This window comes from Aplysia californica, unplaced genomic scaffold (genome assembly GCF_000002075.1).
Source record: "Aplysia californica isolate F4 #8 unplaced genomic scaffold, AplCal3.0 scaffold00147, whole genome shotgun sequence".
NCBI lineage: Eukaryota > Metazoa > Mollusca > Gastropoda > Aplysiida > Aplysiidae > Aplysia > Aplysia californica.
In genome coordinates, this window is record NW_004797417.1 from 1,065,804 (window position 1) to 1,083,537 (window position 17,734).

The 17,734-nt window shown below is 40.6% G+C and overlaps 1 protein-coding gene across 1 annotated transcript in view; it reads right to left on the reverse strand.

The window, feature by feature from the left end:
• The window catches only part of LOC101858263 (prestin), a gene marked incomplete in the record, with an annotated part of 109,448 nt that overhangs the window by 25,854 nt on the left and 65,860 nt on the right, over positions 1-17,734 (reverse strand). Inside the window, 4 exon segments of the mRNA XM_035969463.1 lie at positions 2,538-2,821; positions 3,711-3,821; positions 7,244-7,463; positions 10,097-10,239. Coding sequence (XP_035825356.1) covers positions 2,538-2,821; positions 3,711-3,821; positions 7,244-7,463; positions 10,097-10,117 — 636 coding nt within the window.

A 17,734-nucleotide genomic window follows, 5' to 3' on the forward strand; every position in this document is an offset into this window, starting at 1 on the left:
TTAAGTGATTTAAGAGTCCCATGGGTGTCCCTGCCTCGATTACGAAGATAAAAAACTCCTTCCAAATATTGCTGGAAATGTTATCCAGAGAGTATTCCCTCATAAGTTGCACTAACAATGATCCGGTAAAACAGATTTTGATTTCAGTCGATTAAGTTGGGTTACGTTGAACGCAACTATAAATGTCGGTGGTCTAATCAGTTTACTGGGCGTTTGTTGTGCATACCTTTCAAAATCACAAGAGATACATCGTCGGCATCACATTATCATGACAAATTATTTATTGCAAATCTTCGTACAGCGTAATTACTGTACGTTTCGTTCACAATACTAGTCGGCCCCTCGTATCACAACTTGTACCTTGCAGAAATCCTTTATGTGGTCAAAATTTAGTCTCATATACACAGGATGCAAAGATGTTTAATGTGCCATGCCTACCAAAGTTAACTATTCACAAAGTATTTTATTCCCTGGTTCTGACGTGATTTTTCTCCGGAGTTCTAAAAGGCTTAATATAGAGTGCATCTATAGTGCGGTCAAAAATTCATGGCGCAACTTATTGTCAAATATTTCCTAAACTATCGAACATAGACTGTCCAGCTTTTGCACAATGACTTGTATTAATTTGGCCAGATCAACGTTTTGGTAAACACCTGTTAGCTGTATTGTAGAATATTTCTAAATGATATAAATTGAAAATCTAAGCGAGAATATCATTGCTTCTAAACGCAAGTCCGTCATTGTTTGGGAGGGGGGGTTTTCATTCATGACATTACGCATATTAAACGAGTGTTTTGAGGACAAAGAAGTATTCACTATAAAAATAATCTATTGTAAAAAGATTTGCCACTAAAAGGTGTCATTAGTGAGCGGTGACGTAGGCCATAATGCGTATGCAAAATATGTGTGAGAAGCGGGAAGTGCTGAAAACAATCACATTTTCCGCGTGAGGGAGATTTATAGTATTTCATATAAATTTACGGGAAAAAAAGTTAGTTGTTTTTTCGAGCCTCCATGGTTGTGGGAAAATATTATTATGTTAAGGCAAATTGACACAAACTGCTGTGGAAAGTATCGGGAACATTGCTAAAGACCCGTTAAAAAGACATTTGAGGATAAGTTGCACCACGAATGTTTTACCTCACTATAATATTAAACTCTTCTTCGCAAAAGAGTTTAGGGATTTTTGCACCTCGAAAGAGATCACGGTTTATAAGTATGCATTAACTGTGAATGTACCAGGAAGCGCAAGACCTGCTTTAAAAAGATATGAAACATCACAGAAAAACCAGTCTACCTTGTCAGATACCAAAGTATAAACATATCATCTAGAATATAACGCAAATAACAGTGTTCAACTTCGTGGATTACTGTCATAATATGTCTAAAAAGCAGTCAAATATTTTCCGATCATCTCACCCTAGCGAGCTATCTGTTTTCCTGGTGTGTATCCTCTCTGGGGAATCTTGGCAATGAACCCAAGTTAACAATGAATAATATATGGCATTTGTGGAGCACAAATTTCCGGTCAACGGCAAGCTCTAAGCCCTTTATAATCCATAATGCAATACTGACAATCAGTGGGATTAGGGTATCACATGAGGTAACTCGAGCCAGCAAAGGGGACGAAACGTTCTATTGTGTGGGTGTAAAAAGTCAGTGCAGCAAGGTTAACTATCCCTCTAACGAAACGTACTCTCACGTGCCAACCAGAAATAAAGAGTTGAATATAACTCGAGGGTGCAAAAAGGGAAAGAGGTGGAAAGAGGTGGGGTAGGGTGGGGCTGGAGATGGGGAGGGGTAGGGTGGGGCTGGAGATGGGGAGGGGTAGGGTGGGGCTGGAGATGGGGAGGGGTATGGATTAAACCGTGACTCAGTTCCTCTCAGTCGAGATGCCTGATTGGATCCCTCGGGTGGAAGTTTGCATGTAAAGAGAAAAGTGTTATTCGAGGAAAAGCCGGGTTGAAATTTTACCCTTGGGTAGACATCAAAGTTGGAGAGGGTAACATGACGGAATCGGAATACTTTCTTTCATTGATTTGTAGTTTGGATGTTTGTGTTTGTTTGCTTGTTATTTGTGTATTTTTTTGTTTTTATTTGTTTGTTTTGTATTGGGGTGGGGTGGGAGTTTTTTGGTTTTTTTAGCTGGAGGGGGTGGAATGGACATGAAGGAAAAACAGTTTGACAGTGGTAATGGCTGTCTTTTCTTTCCCTCTATTTTTTTTCAAATAAAATTTGCAATGCAGCTTTTAATTGCGTCAGTAGTAGCAGTAGTAGTAGTAGTAGCAGCAGCAGCAGCAGCAGCAGCAGCAGCAGCAGCAGCAGCAGCAGAAACAGCAGCAGCAGCAGCAGCAGCAGCAGCAGCAGCAGCAGCAGCAGCAGCAGCAGCGGCAGTATATTATTATTATTATTATTATTATTATTATTATTATTATTATTATTATTATTATTATTATTATTATAGGCTTTTTAAGTTCCAACGAAATACAATATTATTATGTTTTTCATCGTGCAATAGTCTTTCAGTGGTAACCTACCTGCAGCAGTCCCACAGCAAAAGTTACAGCCATTGCATAACCAACTTTTATGGCCTCCAGTTCTGAGATATGTTGGCGCCGAAATATCTGGTCCCAGGCCGTGAGGTTCTGTTCCCCGACAGCTGCTGGAGGAGGGAGGGTGGTGGTGACGCCCCCTATGGAGTGAGTGATATTTTGCCCCGCCTCGATGTCGTGGATGGCTCCCTGGAGCTCCTGGCGTTGCCAGGCCACGTGACCTTTGTCCACCACTGCTCCGACCATGAGAGACACCACGGCGAATGTCCCTGAAGAGCGACGGTATCACAGAATTTGGTAACGGGATAAATAAATAGTTTTTGTTTAAGTCTAACGTATTGAGTTATTGAAAAGGGAACGATCTATTAGTTGTTGTTTTTTTGTAGAAGTCTAATTAGCTACAATATACAGATAGCGCACAATCCAATCTGGCCAAGGTAACCACCTATTGTTGTGGAGAAGAGTAGTTATCTTAGACAGGTGTCCCCTCGGACAGTGACCTTGTAATAAAGTTGTTGTTTTTGTTTTTAAACTACAAGGGTAGAAGTGGAAAGAGGTCGTTTGTACAGGCGATTGTTTTTGAGCAAGTGGTCATGAGAGCAGATTCTACTGTACCTGAGTTTGAAAGAGAGGTCTTTGGTCCGAGATAAAAGTAAGGAAGGATAAATGAAGAAGAAAAGGATGCAGACACAAAACAATTAAGGAAATGCTGCACAGTCATGAGCGCCAGGGAGGCAGTGCGTCATTTTATAGAGAGAATAAAGGTTGAATCTTTCTCTGGGAAGCGGGAATTCCCTCGCAAAAATAATAAAGGTTGTCTAAAAAAAGATGTCCCATTCAAAGGGTATCAACTCGATCATTTTAGATTAATTTCAACAAAGCATGAAACAAATAAAATTCAACTGAGGGGACGTCAAGTTATCAGTATGAAAAACATCAGTATAAGCATTCAATTAATATCAAGTGGGTTTTTGGTTTTTCTTTTATATTTCAACCCAAACTACGTAAAACGCAAAACTTGAAAACTTCTTAGACACTTTCAGAACCAGGAACGTGATCAGACAGTTTTGATTTCAATACGAAGACGTTCACCTTCCCTGAGTTTATTTGGCAATGTATATTTTAGTATTATATGTCTAAAGGCGTAAGAGTTCTTACCGACAGAGATGTGTTTCGAGGTGCCGAAGATGAAGTAGATGAGTACAGGGAAGAAAGAGGTATAAAGACCGTACACAGGGGGCAGCTGAGTCAGCAGTGCATACGCCATACCTGTGGGGAACACAGACAAAAGTATATATTATGAATTACATATCATACAAACAGTATTTTTAAAAAGAAACAAACAAATATGTGATCCTAAAACGATAGTAGTATAGTAGTATAAGGTTTTACGGCGCTCGCAACTGCTAAGGTCATATGAGCGCGCGAAACACAAGTTGTTCACCTCTGCGAAAGTTCGCTTCACGACTGGTAACTAATTTACTTTAAAATGCTAAAAAGTTAAAATATTCAAATTCGGTGTAAATACATTTGTGATCTAAAACAACTTTTAAGTAACAATAAAAATTTTAAATAATATCAGATTCACTTTACAACTCGCCATAAAGGCCAATGGCCTTTATAAAATTTTAAATTCTGCTGGGAACAACGACGGAGAAAATATCCTGCAATTTCTTGCATTTATAATATTTCCTTCGGATCTCTCCAAAGTCTAGACATTCTGTTAAAATGTGTCTAATGGTAAAATGTGTGTCGCATCCGACACAGAACGGCTTCTCCTCTCCCTGTAGGAGGTATTTGTGGGTCAGGGCCGTGTGTCCGATGCGCAATCGAGTAAAAATGACTTCGTCTCTTCTGGAGAGATCCGAAGGATTTCGCTGTTCTAGTCTGGGTTTAATTTCATATAATTTATTATTTTTCTGGTTTTCCCAGTGGCTCTCCCACAGACTGGAGATCCTAAAACGATTACGACTCTATCGACAATATTTCGATAATATAAGAGACTGGTTGCCAACACAGGCTGAGAGGAGTACAAACAACAGAAATTGGTAATACTCAATAACAATTCTCCCCACACGAGAATCGAACTTATATCTCCAGCGTGTTGACGGCGAAGAGTCTCAACGCTTCACCACAGACGACGTTCACATTGCATTTGTAGATATAGTTAGGTTATTTGTGTGTCCCCTTCGCAATAAGTAGTTCGTCATCACCCTCAAAGATCAAGATCAAGTTGTACACATATCCACAAATTCACAAACTTTGGAGTACTGAAGTTGTGTGTATCTTTTTTTGCTTGTGGGTGTATGTGTGTGTATATGTGTATACGTATGTGTATGTGTGTGAGAGAGACAAAGTGTGTGTTGGGATGTGTGTGTGTGTCCGTTTGTCTTTGGATGTGTGTGTTTGTGCATGTGTCGTTACGTGGAGAGATTCAAGATTCAAAATGATTTATTGATTTGAAAGGCCTTTGGCCCATACATCCACATATTTTAACATATGGTTCGGCAATTACATACATTGGTGCAGGACATTGGATGTTTAACATAAATTGGACATGCACGCTCACATACACGTATGCACGCACGCACGCACGCACGCACACACACACGCACACACGCACGTGACGCACGCACATACACTCATGCACGCTCCTGCTCACACACATACTTACATGCATACGTACATTCGTACATACGTACATACATACATACATACATACATGCATACATACATACATACATACATACATACAAACATACATACATGCATGCATGCATGCATGCATGCATGCACGCACACACGCACGCACACGCATACATACATACATACATACATACATACATACATACATACATACATACATACATACATACATACATACATACATACATACATACATACATACATACATACATACATACATACATACATACATACATACATTCATAAGATCAAATAGAAATAGAACTTCCACACAGTGCTATGAATGAGGCAGCGAGAGAAATCGGGACATGTTTCACTCTGAGAAGTGAATACCATTGTCTTTTTCATACACATATACATATAAAATAGTACCCATTACAGTAGATACAGAGTTATATATGCGAGTGAATACCTTTTCCCTAGGACAGACGTGTCCGTATAACAACATAATTTAGGAATGAGATTATCTTTTTAGAATGGACTTCATCTGAACAGACTAATATGCCATTGAGCTTAGACATTGGCCCTTCGGGTGTCTGAAGTCTGACGCACTCTGGTAAAAGCTGCTCTCGTATTTCATTATATCGTGAACATCTGAACAATACATGGAATTCATTTTCTACATACTTTTCATCACACTGGAGGCAACGATTACTGTCGACAATACCCAACCGGAACAGATTATTTTTCAACGACAAACTGAAAGTTCTGAGTAATGCAAGGATCCTTCTACCTCTTGCAGAGATGGTGAATGAGAGGTACGGTGCAGGGCTTAACGTAGGGTGAAAGTCCAGGTACTCAGGATAAACGCCAGACACCCTAGAACGCCAGTCCTGGTGACTAATATTTATAAGTCTTTCCTTTACTTGAGATAGGAAAATATTCTTATCACCAACATTTTTAAAAATCCACGCATATCCAAACCCTATTGTACATAAAAGTTTCCCCATGTCAGTGGCCCAGCTGTACCGATTATTTTGGTCATGTGCATACGCTTGCAAATAGCATTTCTTAGTATACCTATTATTATCCATTACCAGTAATTTATACCAATATTTTATTGCTCGTAGATGATAAGTGGCATACAAATAAATCTCAAATAATGACGTTCACATTCCCCCATTGCCAAAATGTTTGGGGACGTTCTACCAAGTTACGTGGAGAGAGAGAGAGAGAGAGAGAGAGAGAGAGAGAGAGAGAGAGAGAGAGAGAGAGAGAGAGAGAGAGAGAGAAAGAGAGAGAGAGAGAGAGAGAGAGAGAGAGAGAAAGAGAGAGAGGGGAGAGGAAAAGGGGGGGGGGAGAATTAGAAAGAAAAAGAAAGATGGGAAGAAGAGTGAGAGACATTGTGTGAATGTGTGTGAAGGCATGGATAACATACATGTGCCCGTGTGTGGGGGTGGTGGGGGGTAAGGGTGTGTGTGTGTGTGTGTGTGTGTGTGTGTGTGTGTGTGTGTGTGTGTGTGTGTGTGTGTGTGTGTTTGTGTGTAGGTAGTTGTATGTAGGTGTTTGTATGTATGTGTGTGCATTTGACATAATTCTCTGTATTTCTACTTTGTGTTGAGAAGAAGGCAACAGGGAACAGCTGTCTAATCTCATACCTCACCAAAAATTACATCAGAGGTAAGATAGATTACGCTTACAAAATATTGATTCGTTCACTAGTAAATTTATTGATAAACTGATCCATCTTTTGAGGATAGATGGATTCATAAGTTTTACGTTAATTGGTTGAAATTGTACGTGACCGTTTGGTCAGAGGAAAGACTAGCCGGCTGATTGTTTGTTGCGTTGGTTTCATTTTACAATTTACTAAAGAAAATATATTATAAAAAAAACATCAAAGGAGGCTGTTGCTCGAAACAATATCTGAAATTTCGAAGTTTGAAATTATTTTCATATATTTTATGGTAGCCTTTACAGAGAAGCGTTTTGGGTACATGGATCTGTACTTTTATTATTCTCAGTGCGTTCACAGTAAGACTTACCTTGAGGAATGTGCATGATTCCCACCGTAAGGCCAGCTATGAGGTCACATGGTAGATCGTAGAGGCCGCTGTAGCCATTGAGCATGCGCGTGAAGGGGAATAATCGTTTGGCGTAGTTACAGCACGACTTCCGGGAGCACGATCCACAGTTGAGGGATTCTTTCATTTTCTCCACCGAACGTCGTAGTATTGGACTCCGTCTCTTTGAGGGAATCCGATGCTGGGGAAATATAATTTCCAATATTGGTATAATCTGCCAGATTATTACTTATGACATCAGTGCTGTTCCTTTATGTAATCTTTTTTCAAGTAAGAGGTATGGTAGCTCTAGCTGAGATATTAGTTTATTGTAACTGTGAGAAAATGTGGTGAAATGGTATAGGTTTAACGCCCCTATCAATACTATTAGGTTATTTAAGGGTCGGGACCTCCTAGTTTAACGTCCGTCTCAGATAGGACCGAGCCAAGTGGGAAGATCGTGTAAAGTGCCTTTCCCAAGGACACAACGTCGGACCGAGCTGAGGCTCGAACCCCTGAATTCGCTATTTCACGATTACGAGTAACTGTGAGAGTGATCAAGTATAGAAATGGGATCTGCAGTTTATTGCTCATTCCCTTGGTTGTCCGATCCGCAAAGACCTGCTTGGTGTTTTCCCTCATAGGGCACCCCCCCCCCCTATCAAAAAACACCACCACTAAAAATATGACGATATTTTCGGTTCAATACATATCAACGCGACTCGTAAATGTTCCTAATCTCTTGAGTATAAAGACACTGCTGAAGCACCAGTTTCTGTAAAAGTACAAGACTGCAAGCACGAATAGTGGTTGTAGCAAGAAAGACCTTTCAGAACCTAAGACTGTTCCAAGACGCTATGCTTGAGCTGCCTAAATGTGTTGTATTGCATGCCAACCGACCTCGAACGAAAACCAAATACCATAAAATGTACAGAAAGTAAGATCTTTGGTGTCAGTTTGGTGACTTTTGTATACTTGATATAAAACTTCCCCAAACAGTACTCAAGTTCCAACCTCCAGAGTTAATTGGTGAAGAGCCTGACCATAACACCACGGACGCAGGGGAAGGCAGAGAGAACGCATTGCTCATCCATTTTGAGGTTTGATATTTGCGGTCTTTCTGACAACAAGAACCCTCTACCATTACCTTAAAAGGCTCGATCAATCGCTCAAGCTTTCATCGACCGAGTCGGGGGACGGGAGTAATCCGCTATTCAATCAACAAGGGGTACAACTCCAGCACTCACACTCCACGACCTAACTACTGTGAGGGCGGTATGTTTCTGCGCACTTATTAACTCTTCCGGCCTTGCACCTTTCTTGCCTTTTGAGCATGGTCGAGAAAACAATAGATTCCCTAATCCCTACGCTGCGTACCCTCTGTGTCAATGAACAAAAGTTGCCAAGGATGTCTGAAACCTCAAATTGTGTTTTAATGTTGATATTTTTACGTCCCCATCGACACAATTTAGACCGTTTACGGAAGAGGACTTTGACCATGCCTGTCAGAGCCAACCCGGGCTTAGAGGGATACATCGCCCCAGAAGAAAAACAGAGATGTTTGATGAAAATCCTCCCCACAAGTAAATCGAATTTAGGTCTCCTGCATGCACTGTGGAGCGCCTACCCACCTCACCACAGATGCAGATCTTAAATCTCAAGGGAAGGCACTTATTATAAAAAACAGAAGAGGGGGAGATGGGGCTTGCAAATAGACAGATGCAGTGATTAGATTCCAAATACACGTAAATCAGGTGATAAAGTCTGATTACAATAAATGCCATACTCCAAATTACTGCATCATTTATGAACAACAATAGCACAGCTTGGGACATACCTTTTTAGAGGTACTCCGTTTTAAGCGATCAATCTTGTCTTTCATCGTTTGAAGAGTAATAGAAAACAGAAAAACAAAACCGGACACAACTGAATTCACAGGGTTTACTAGTTTCTTCTCCGTGTTGCCCATATTAACTTTTCAAGCAGTGTGTCTACAACTAGAATATCTCAATATTATTCGTCTTCATACACGATCTAAACGTCACGTTCTGTCAAGATTTTATCATTCTAATTTCACTGCCGTGCGTAGTTTTTTGTTGTATTTTTTTTTTACGCTCGTAGGTGATGTGGCAGCTGCTCTCGAATGGCTGAAAATGCGTGAGTTTCTGCGAGTGAAACAGATTGAAAGACAGAAAGTTGAACTTTATGAGCTTATATTTTACGGTGTTGGGAGTTTATAACGGAAGCAGATTACAGTAGATATATTATTGTCGGTGCGTGCAAGGGAAAGAGGATTACTTGAGAGACAGCATTGGTCGGTCATTTGTGACGTCAGGCCAGGATGACAATAACCAGCAATAATGACTCATTATCTTACTGTGCACTTTTTTAAAATGATTTCGTGATTTGGGTTTTTTTTAAACGTTTTTTTGTGTTCTTGTTTTTTGCCGGGGGGGGGGGTAATCATCATAAAACTTCCTTAGAAAGACTTGCCTGGGTTTTTCAAATGAAGAGAGTGACATCGATACCATTAAAATTCAATACAGGGATTGGGGAGTGGGAGGGGAGCACATATCAAAAAGAAAGTCAGTGAGTGACAGTCGTGAAGATGGATCTACCAATGCCAATCTACAACACTCGTGGTATATGAGACAAAATAGAAAGTCATGGAAAGCAGTTTTACAGAGAGAGGGGGGGGGGTGACTCTGACCCCATACTCAACAAAAACTAAGAACTGAAAAAAAGAGTGATTCACAACACGCCCCATCCCTTACCCCCACCCACTGCCCTTTTTCCCCCTCAAAATCAGATACAGGAGCCTGTAATCCAACGCACCTCGCTGTGTTTCCTCCGCATATGTTTCTTGAGGGCTTCTTTGGCACGATCTCCCTCCGGGGACAGCTCAAACAGGGCTTCCCTGGAGTCCGGGAGGTCTTCCGTGGCGGCGCCATCCCTCAGGCACGGGTACAGCTCTGGTGCTGGGGAAGGGACGGAAGAAAGGAAACATTAGAATGTGGGTGGTTGGCGGGTGCTCTGGTTCTGGTGCTGGGGAAGTGACGGGAGAAAGTCGTTTGCTCCTTCTCTCCTATCAAACAACCATCATTTCTATCTTTCGTTCTCTTTTTGTGTTTGTTACAGGGTCGTAATATAATGTCAAGTTGTGTCAAAGAAATAGTATCCAAGTGGACAATCAGAGCGTATTATCCCGATCAGCAGCAACAATGGGCTACTGTTTTAGTTCTTGGGGCTGTTATTATTACTGTTATTTTTGTCACTGAGAAACAAATATCCCCTGGGAATTAATAAATAATTGAATAATCATATAATTGTCTTTTCTTTTCTTTCTTGTATTTACCTTTCTGTACTTTCTACCTGAAAGGCTGGGGAGAGATAGAGAGACGGAAAGAAACAGAAAGAACTGCATAGACCACCCTATCATCTTCATATCATTACTGAATAAAAGTACGAAGAAGGACAAAACAGATGGGTTTTCATAATTGACTTCCTACTGGGACGCAAATCTCGGTAATGATAAATAAATAGTAAATCTAATTTCTTATTGTGTGTGGTGAACTGTGTTTAAGATATGTTATTAACACGGTAAGACAGAACAGGGTTTAAAAGGTGGACAGCCCGGGGGGAGGGAATGAGTGGGCTCGACTGCCCATAGAGACATCGGGTATGTTAACTCCTTTCTGGTATGGGTTGATGAAAGGCGCGCCCCACCATACTTCTTTTGAAGTTGTCAGATAATCAATATCTGAACACGGAAATGGCTGTCGTCGGATGTCACTCCTTGATGCTGTCTTTCCGAAAATCCCGCCGTTACCTTGTTTCCCTCTATCTATCTATCTCTCACTCGCTCCCTCTCTCCCTATCACTCTCTGTCTCTCTATCAATCTATCTAGATCTATCTAGATCTATCTAGATCTATCTAGATCTATCTAGATCTATCTAGATCTATCTAGATCTATCTATCTATCTATCTAGATCTATCTATCTATCTATCTATCTAGATCTATCTAGATCTATCTAGATCTATCTAGATCTATCTATCTATCTATCTATCTATCTATCTATCTATCTATCTATCTATCTAGATCTATCTATCTATCTATCTATCTGTCTATCTATCTATCTATCCATCGATCTATCAGTCTCTCTCTCTCTCTCTCCCTCTCTCTCTCTCTCTCTTTCTCTCTCTCCTCTCTCTCTCTTTCTCTCTCTCTCTCTCTCACACACACACAAACAAAAGAGAGAGAGAGAGAGAGAGAGAGAGAGTGTGTGTGTGTGTGTGTGTGTGTGTGTGTGTATGTGTGTGTGTGTGTGTGTGTGTGTGTGTGTGTGTGTATGTATGTATGCATGCATGTTTATACACTTGTTCGCGCATCTTTCCTAGCGTTTGTTACGTCACACCAAGGTCACCAAACTTTTTTTCTCTCCAAAGTAAGCGGAGGCTTCTGTTTTCAATACAATACACTGAAAACATAAACCATACATTAGCTAGAATTTATGAAGTCTTTAAAATCATGTTTAATTTCCGCTGTAGAGTTGAGTAGAATTGGGTTTTTTTAATCATATTGGTGACCAAGTATTGAGCACGTTGCAAACACTTCTTCCAAGTGGGCTATTTTTCCCGCATGGTGGCATGACGGTGAGCTAGACCTATTAACCTCGCAATTTAGATCTGGCCCTTAGGCCCTCGTTCGGTGACTCCTGGTCATTCACTTTTCTCAGATTACCAGTACAAGTAGGTCAGCGTCAGTACAAAGATACCTATTATATTTACGGGTGACGAATCGGTCTGACTTATGATTCCTGTGCATTAAAATGTGTGTCAACTACATAAGTTAACGTTTAGCTCGCTGTTTAAAACATTTTCTTCTGGGAGCTGAAATGTCATGGGTTTGGGGGGTAGTCAATGTGCTTTGGCATGTACGGGTGGACCAGTAGTGGGGATGAAATGAGAAACACCGTGCTTCACTTCGGAGCCCGAAAAGGTTGGCTCGAGGATTTCAGGAAACTCTTAATATCGGAAGATTCCCTAATTTGTCGCTTTCTGGGTCCACTATGGCGAACTGAGAATATGAAATCTGACTGACAGTACATGGGTATACTTTGAAAAATTGAGGCTCCATTAGTCTCTGACCACGAATGTCTACCAGCAGGTTGTGGCGGCGAAGAAAGTCAGCACCAAGTAGAGCCCGCTTTACATCAGCAATGACAAGCCTGGCGTCGAAAGCATTGTTTTGGAAACGAATGGTGGTGTTGAGCGCTCCATGCATTGATTGTGTTATCACTTGCGGCTAAAAGTGGAGAGCCTGAAAGGTTCGCCTGTTGGTCCTGCCATGTTGCAGGAAGAACCGAAACGTGGGCTCCCGTATCGATGATGTAACGGCGGCCAGAGACTGAGTCCATGATAATCAATTAGGCTTTTGGGGGGCCAACAGAAGGTTCTGAAGCCAGACTGAATTCTGCCGACCCACCTACTCGTTTCCCTGAACCGCAAATGCTTTTTGGAGGCTTTGTATCTGCATGGCGGAACGCAATTTTTGGTGTCGCGGGTGGAGCAACGACAAGGAATAATTTGTTGGCCTCTTGTGCTAACGTGCTGCAGTTGAGATGGTCGAACGTTGCCAGTCAACTGTTGTAGGAATAAATGTTTGAAAAGGAAGCACGGTTCGTGCGCTCCCAGTAGGCCTAACATGGAGTCCATTAACTCTGACGGCTTACGGTCTCCTAACCCTTGTAGTTTAAAGAGCGTTGATGCTATTTCCGTATCAGACAAACTATATTCCGACAACAAAAATGTTTTCAGCGTGCTGTATTGGTTGTCTTCTGGTGGGTTGGTTAATATTGAAAGTGCCCGAGTTGCTATGCTGTTGTCGAGGGCGGCAACAACATGGTAGTATTTAGTTTCGTTTTGGGTAATATTTCGCAGAGCGAATTGCGCTTTAGTTTGGGCGTACCAAGCTTCCGGTTTAATAGAAACTGCACTTACTTAGTGATCCTGGTCACACATTTGGAAGGGGTGGCAAGGGCTGTGATGAAAACGCGAGTCTGCTAAAGTATGATTCAAAATATAATCCAAGATAGAACACACTACGTTGAAATTGCGTTTCAACTTGTCGGGGTCACCAATGCAGGTAGGTCTTTACTCACCGGAGTTTTCTACTGGACTGGCCCTGTAGGACAGTCGGGTCAGGTGGTGTTTTTCATAATATGAGCACTTCGCAGATCCGTGCGAAATCATGGTCATGTCAGCTGCTGAGTTGTGAGTTAATTGAGTGTTCGGAGAGTCACTACAATACTATATTAATTATATAAATTTAATTATTGTTATTATGCTATAGATCCAAAGCTGTAACTGCTACTGTTTTTGATGACATTATTTTTTTGGGGACTAAAGTACAAGCCACTGTGGAGACTTGAAGTTGAGCACAGAAATAAGGGACAGATGGCATTGTTGTTGTTGTTTTGTTTTGTTAGATTTTTCTTCTCTCTTTTCTTCTTCTTGAGTTAAAAGGTTGCCAACTACTTTATCACGGTCGTCGGTTAAAGGAAACAATTTGCCGAGATCTTGCTGGATGAGACGTTCTTCCACTGACTGTGTGCCCATTTGCTCACGAATTGTCTATTGGATTGTACTTCACCTCCAGACAGACGCAGGAGTCTGCTCTGAACAATTGAGAACCCAACGTGGGTAGATACAAAAACAATCATTCTTCCGAGACGTCATCTTCGGCACACACACGTATGCTTCGGCCCCACAGACATAGAAGAATGAGACAGGTAGAGCAAAGGCAACTGTAAAAGTCCTTATCAATCTGCTCAAACGTAGCTAAAAGCCAAAAGGAATATTATGAATTGACAGACATTGTTACCATAAAATGAAGCATTTATTTAATGGTGGGAAATCGCGACCCAAGATTTACAAAGATCTCCTCAGTATCTAGTTTTGATAAATTTAAAGTTTTTAAAAAATGTTGATTTTCACTTCATGGCCAAGCTTTTTCGAATGCAATTCTTTTAGTATTATCTTGATAACAACTCCAAATAATCTTACATTTTATTTTGGTAGAGCAGATGGAACTTTTGGTTTCTAACATGATTTTCTTAGTAACTCAAAACAGCCAAAAATGTCAAATAAAACTTTGTAATTTTCAGGTAGCAAAGTATCTATGATGCCATTCCATGGTTATTATTCCTATTTCTCTTCTATGTGGGTCATTTGTACCCGCACTATAGGAACGCTCTTGTATTTTGGTCTTGAGTAAAGCTCTACGTTTTAATGGCATATGTCCTGTCTGATGATGCTTTCTATCCGTTTACACACAGATGAGTTCAGATAGGAATGAAGAATGAAATTGGGTGCTGATAACACACTCCTAGTTTCACCTTATGTGCTAAAATCAAAACTGAACGTAGATAACAATGGTGTAGTTTGTTTTCTTAAACAAAATGGCAAAACAAACACTCCTGAACAACACTCGACACAGTGAACGTTAGAAAAGTGTCTTAAACATCGAAATCCTACAATCCCACAAACTAGCCACATGGGTTGTATCTGGTCACGTTGATTGGTCCCCCTTGGATTCTTCTAACATGACCGTTTCGATTGACAGTTCACACAGTTTTAGTTTTAGTACGAATTTTACGGCACTGGCAACACAAGAAGGTCGTATAGGTGCCGAAGATTAAAGGTGTACAAGAGGTCAACAAACACAAAAAGGAGGAGGAATAAGCTCGTTAGTTGCTTGATAGGAAAAAATGAGCAAACCATACCAGAGCACCCGCCAACCACCCGCACACATTTGTATTGTATATTAATCCTTCCACTCTCTCTGTACTCTGTTCCACTTCTGTGCATCGACCCGGTCTCCTCAGCCTTTCAGACATGAAAGATGCCAGGCGCCTGAACAAGGTCTTGTAACTTATCGAGTAACCTGCTTCTCGATAATTCCTTGACAGCTAGAGCCAAACCCAAGGGCTTTTAATTACATCATCATTGTCTGCTTTTTTAAAGTATTGTCTCTTTAAAAATGCATTTTTAAACATTATTTTCTCCAGGAGCTAAAAGGAAATAACAAAATCGAAATCCAGAAAAATACATTCCCAATTGAAAAAAGTCAGAAACTTTTTCGGTGGAGGTGCGGATTGTTAACAATAAGGGATTACAAAGCTTATGAACCGATGAAATACCAGAATGACTTTGTATAGCGAAATTGATTTTTTTTCCCTCAACATTTGGTTACGTCAGTAAAATTGTTCTGCTGCCATTGCTATCGTTGTCGATGTAGATTGAATATTGTATTGGGACCATTGATGTTGTGGTTGTTTGGGGTCTTGGTATTGATTTTGTCGTAGCTCACATTAACATTCTTTTATTGCTGTCATTCGTTACAATGTTTTTTATGAGGGTGGAGATTGTTTCCGGTTGTGGTGTTTGTTTTGCTCTCTTGTTAATGAAGCTTTTTTTCTTGTGGTTCAGTTTTGTGTTGTTTGAATCACATAGATATTGATGCACCGCAACTCTCTAGTGGCAGATATCCCTAAATTTAAACTCAAACGAAAATTGAAATGGGCAGGCCACATCGATAGAATGAAGGATAACACTTGGACAAAAAGAAGCATTGAATGAAGATCAAGAATAAAGAAAACGATCAAGAGAATGACCAGACCGGGGGGGGGGGGAGGCAATACGCCACCAAAGAGTGAGCAGGTATAATCTGGATACGGAGAACAGCCGACAGAACAGAGTGGAGATCATTGTAGGAGGGCTACATCCTGCAGTGAATGGCCAACACCTAGAAATAAAAAGAAAAAGACAACCGCATAATTAAAATCCAGAGCTAACCCATCCCCGCCTTGCCCTCTCCCTCAATTGATTGTGCATTGAATACTAAGTCATCTTACTACAGGTATATTTGGTTTGGATTTTGTTTCCTGCTTGATTGTCTTTTTATTAGCTGCAGTTTATCTGGCCGGTCTGGCTATCAAAATTCATCATCAACTTGACCAAGGCAGAGGAGTTTGAAATTTTAACGCCAGTAGTTTACAAAAACTTTCACTTAACCAGAAACCGTCATTTCACTACTTGCAGCCTACGGTTTGGTATTGATGCAAACCATGCAAACCATACAAACCAAGAATACGTGGAGGCTCAAAGTTAACTTTGTAAACGTAAACATATAAGATACCTAAAAGCCCCTAATAACATTCGGGAGAAAAATATACTAGATAGAAAAAGAAAGAGAAAAAATGTTAGGGCTTCATCAATACAATTTTAATCATTCAACTTTCAGTCATGTTCCAGATCGACTAGATCATAATAACAATGATGAAGACCCATGTGTAAATGACATGCTATGCCGAACGAAGCTGAACGGAAAATAAAACACGCTTAGCCCTAAAATATCATTTTTGTCTTACTGCCATAATATGAACCAATGTCAACGACAGATGACCAACTTGTTTTCCAAAGAACTTTTATCAATCAGGTTACCTGAACTGACATGAAAATGCAAAGATATCAGTTTCCTGTCTCATCAAAGCGTAAATGATTGACGTCTAAAACAAACTGTTCTGACCTAGACTTGTTTGTGTCACGTCTGATGAGGCGGTTATTTATTTTGCCCCTTCTCAATTACAGTTTGAAAGAATGCATTCCTACCGCCGTTGTCTGTCTGGATGGGGAGAAATGGTTAAGCTATCAATTTAGAAAGTAACGGATTTTAGTTTCAAGACTAAGGAGGTGGGGGGAGGGGAATGGAGGATGCTCTATCGAGTATCTGCGTCTTTGAGCTGGGATGTATCCCACACTCCGGCGAGCAGGGTCGATGCAGTCTACCTCCCATAATAGAATCGGAATGTGTCCAGAGCGATACAGACCGTTTAACATGAGAATGCAATTAGTTGTTAACACATTGATGATTCACTGTTTTCGGGTGTTTAAAAAAAAAAGAGGCATAGCTTGAAATTATTCATACAGGTTGTTCAATTATGTTTTCTTTCTGGGCGGCTTTAAAAAGGTAGGCGACAACATGCATACTGTGAGATGTGCAAATTCGTGTTTATGATTTGTGCATAATAGTTCGAAATATGCATGAACACTGGCTTCGGTCTGTGGCTAATTGGTATGTGTCCAATACGTCCTTAAGAGTTAACCCTGTTTCTTTTCATTATTTTCTTCTCTGCGAATAAACTCGTCAAAGGCTCAGAAAAGAGATGTCAGTCTGTTCTTTTAGTAACGCGTCTAACAGCGTGTATTTGGGTGTGTATATGTGTGTGAGTATGTGTGTGTGCGTGTGTTTGTATGTGAGTGTGTGAGTGCGTGTCTAACTGTATGTATATATATATATGTGTGTGTGTGTGTGTGTGTGTGTGTGTGTGTGTGTGTGTGTGTGTGTGTGTGTGTGTGTGTGTGTTTATGTTGGTGCATGTGTGAGAAAGAGAGGGAGAGAGAAAGAGAGA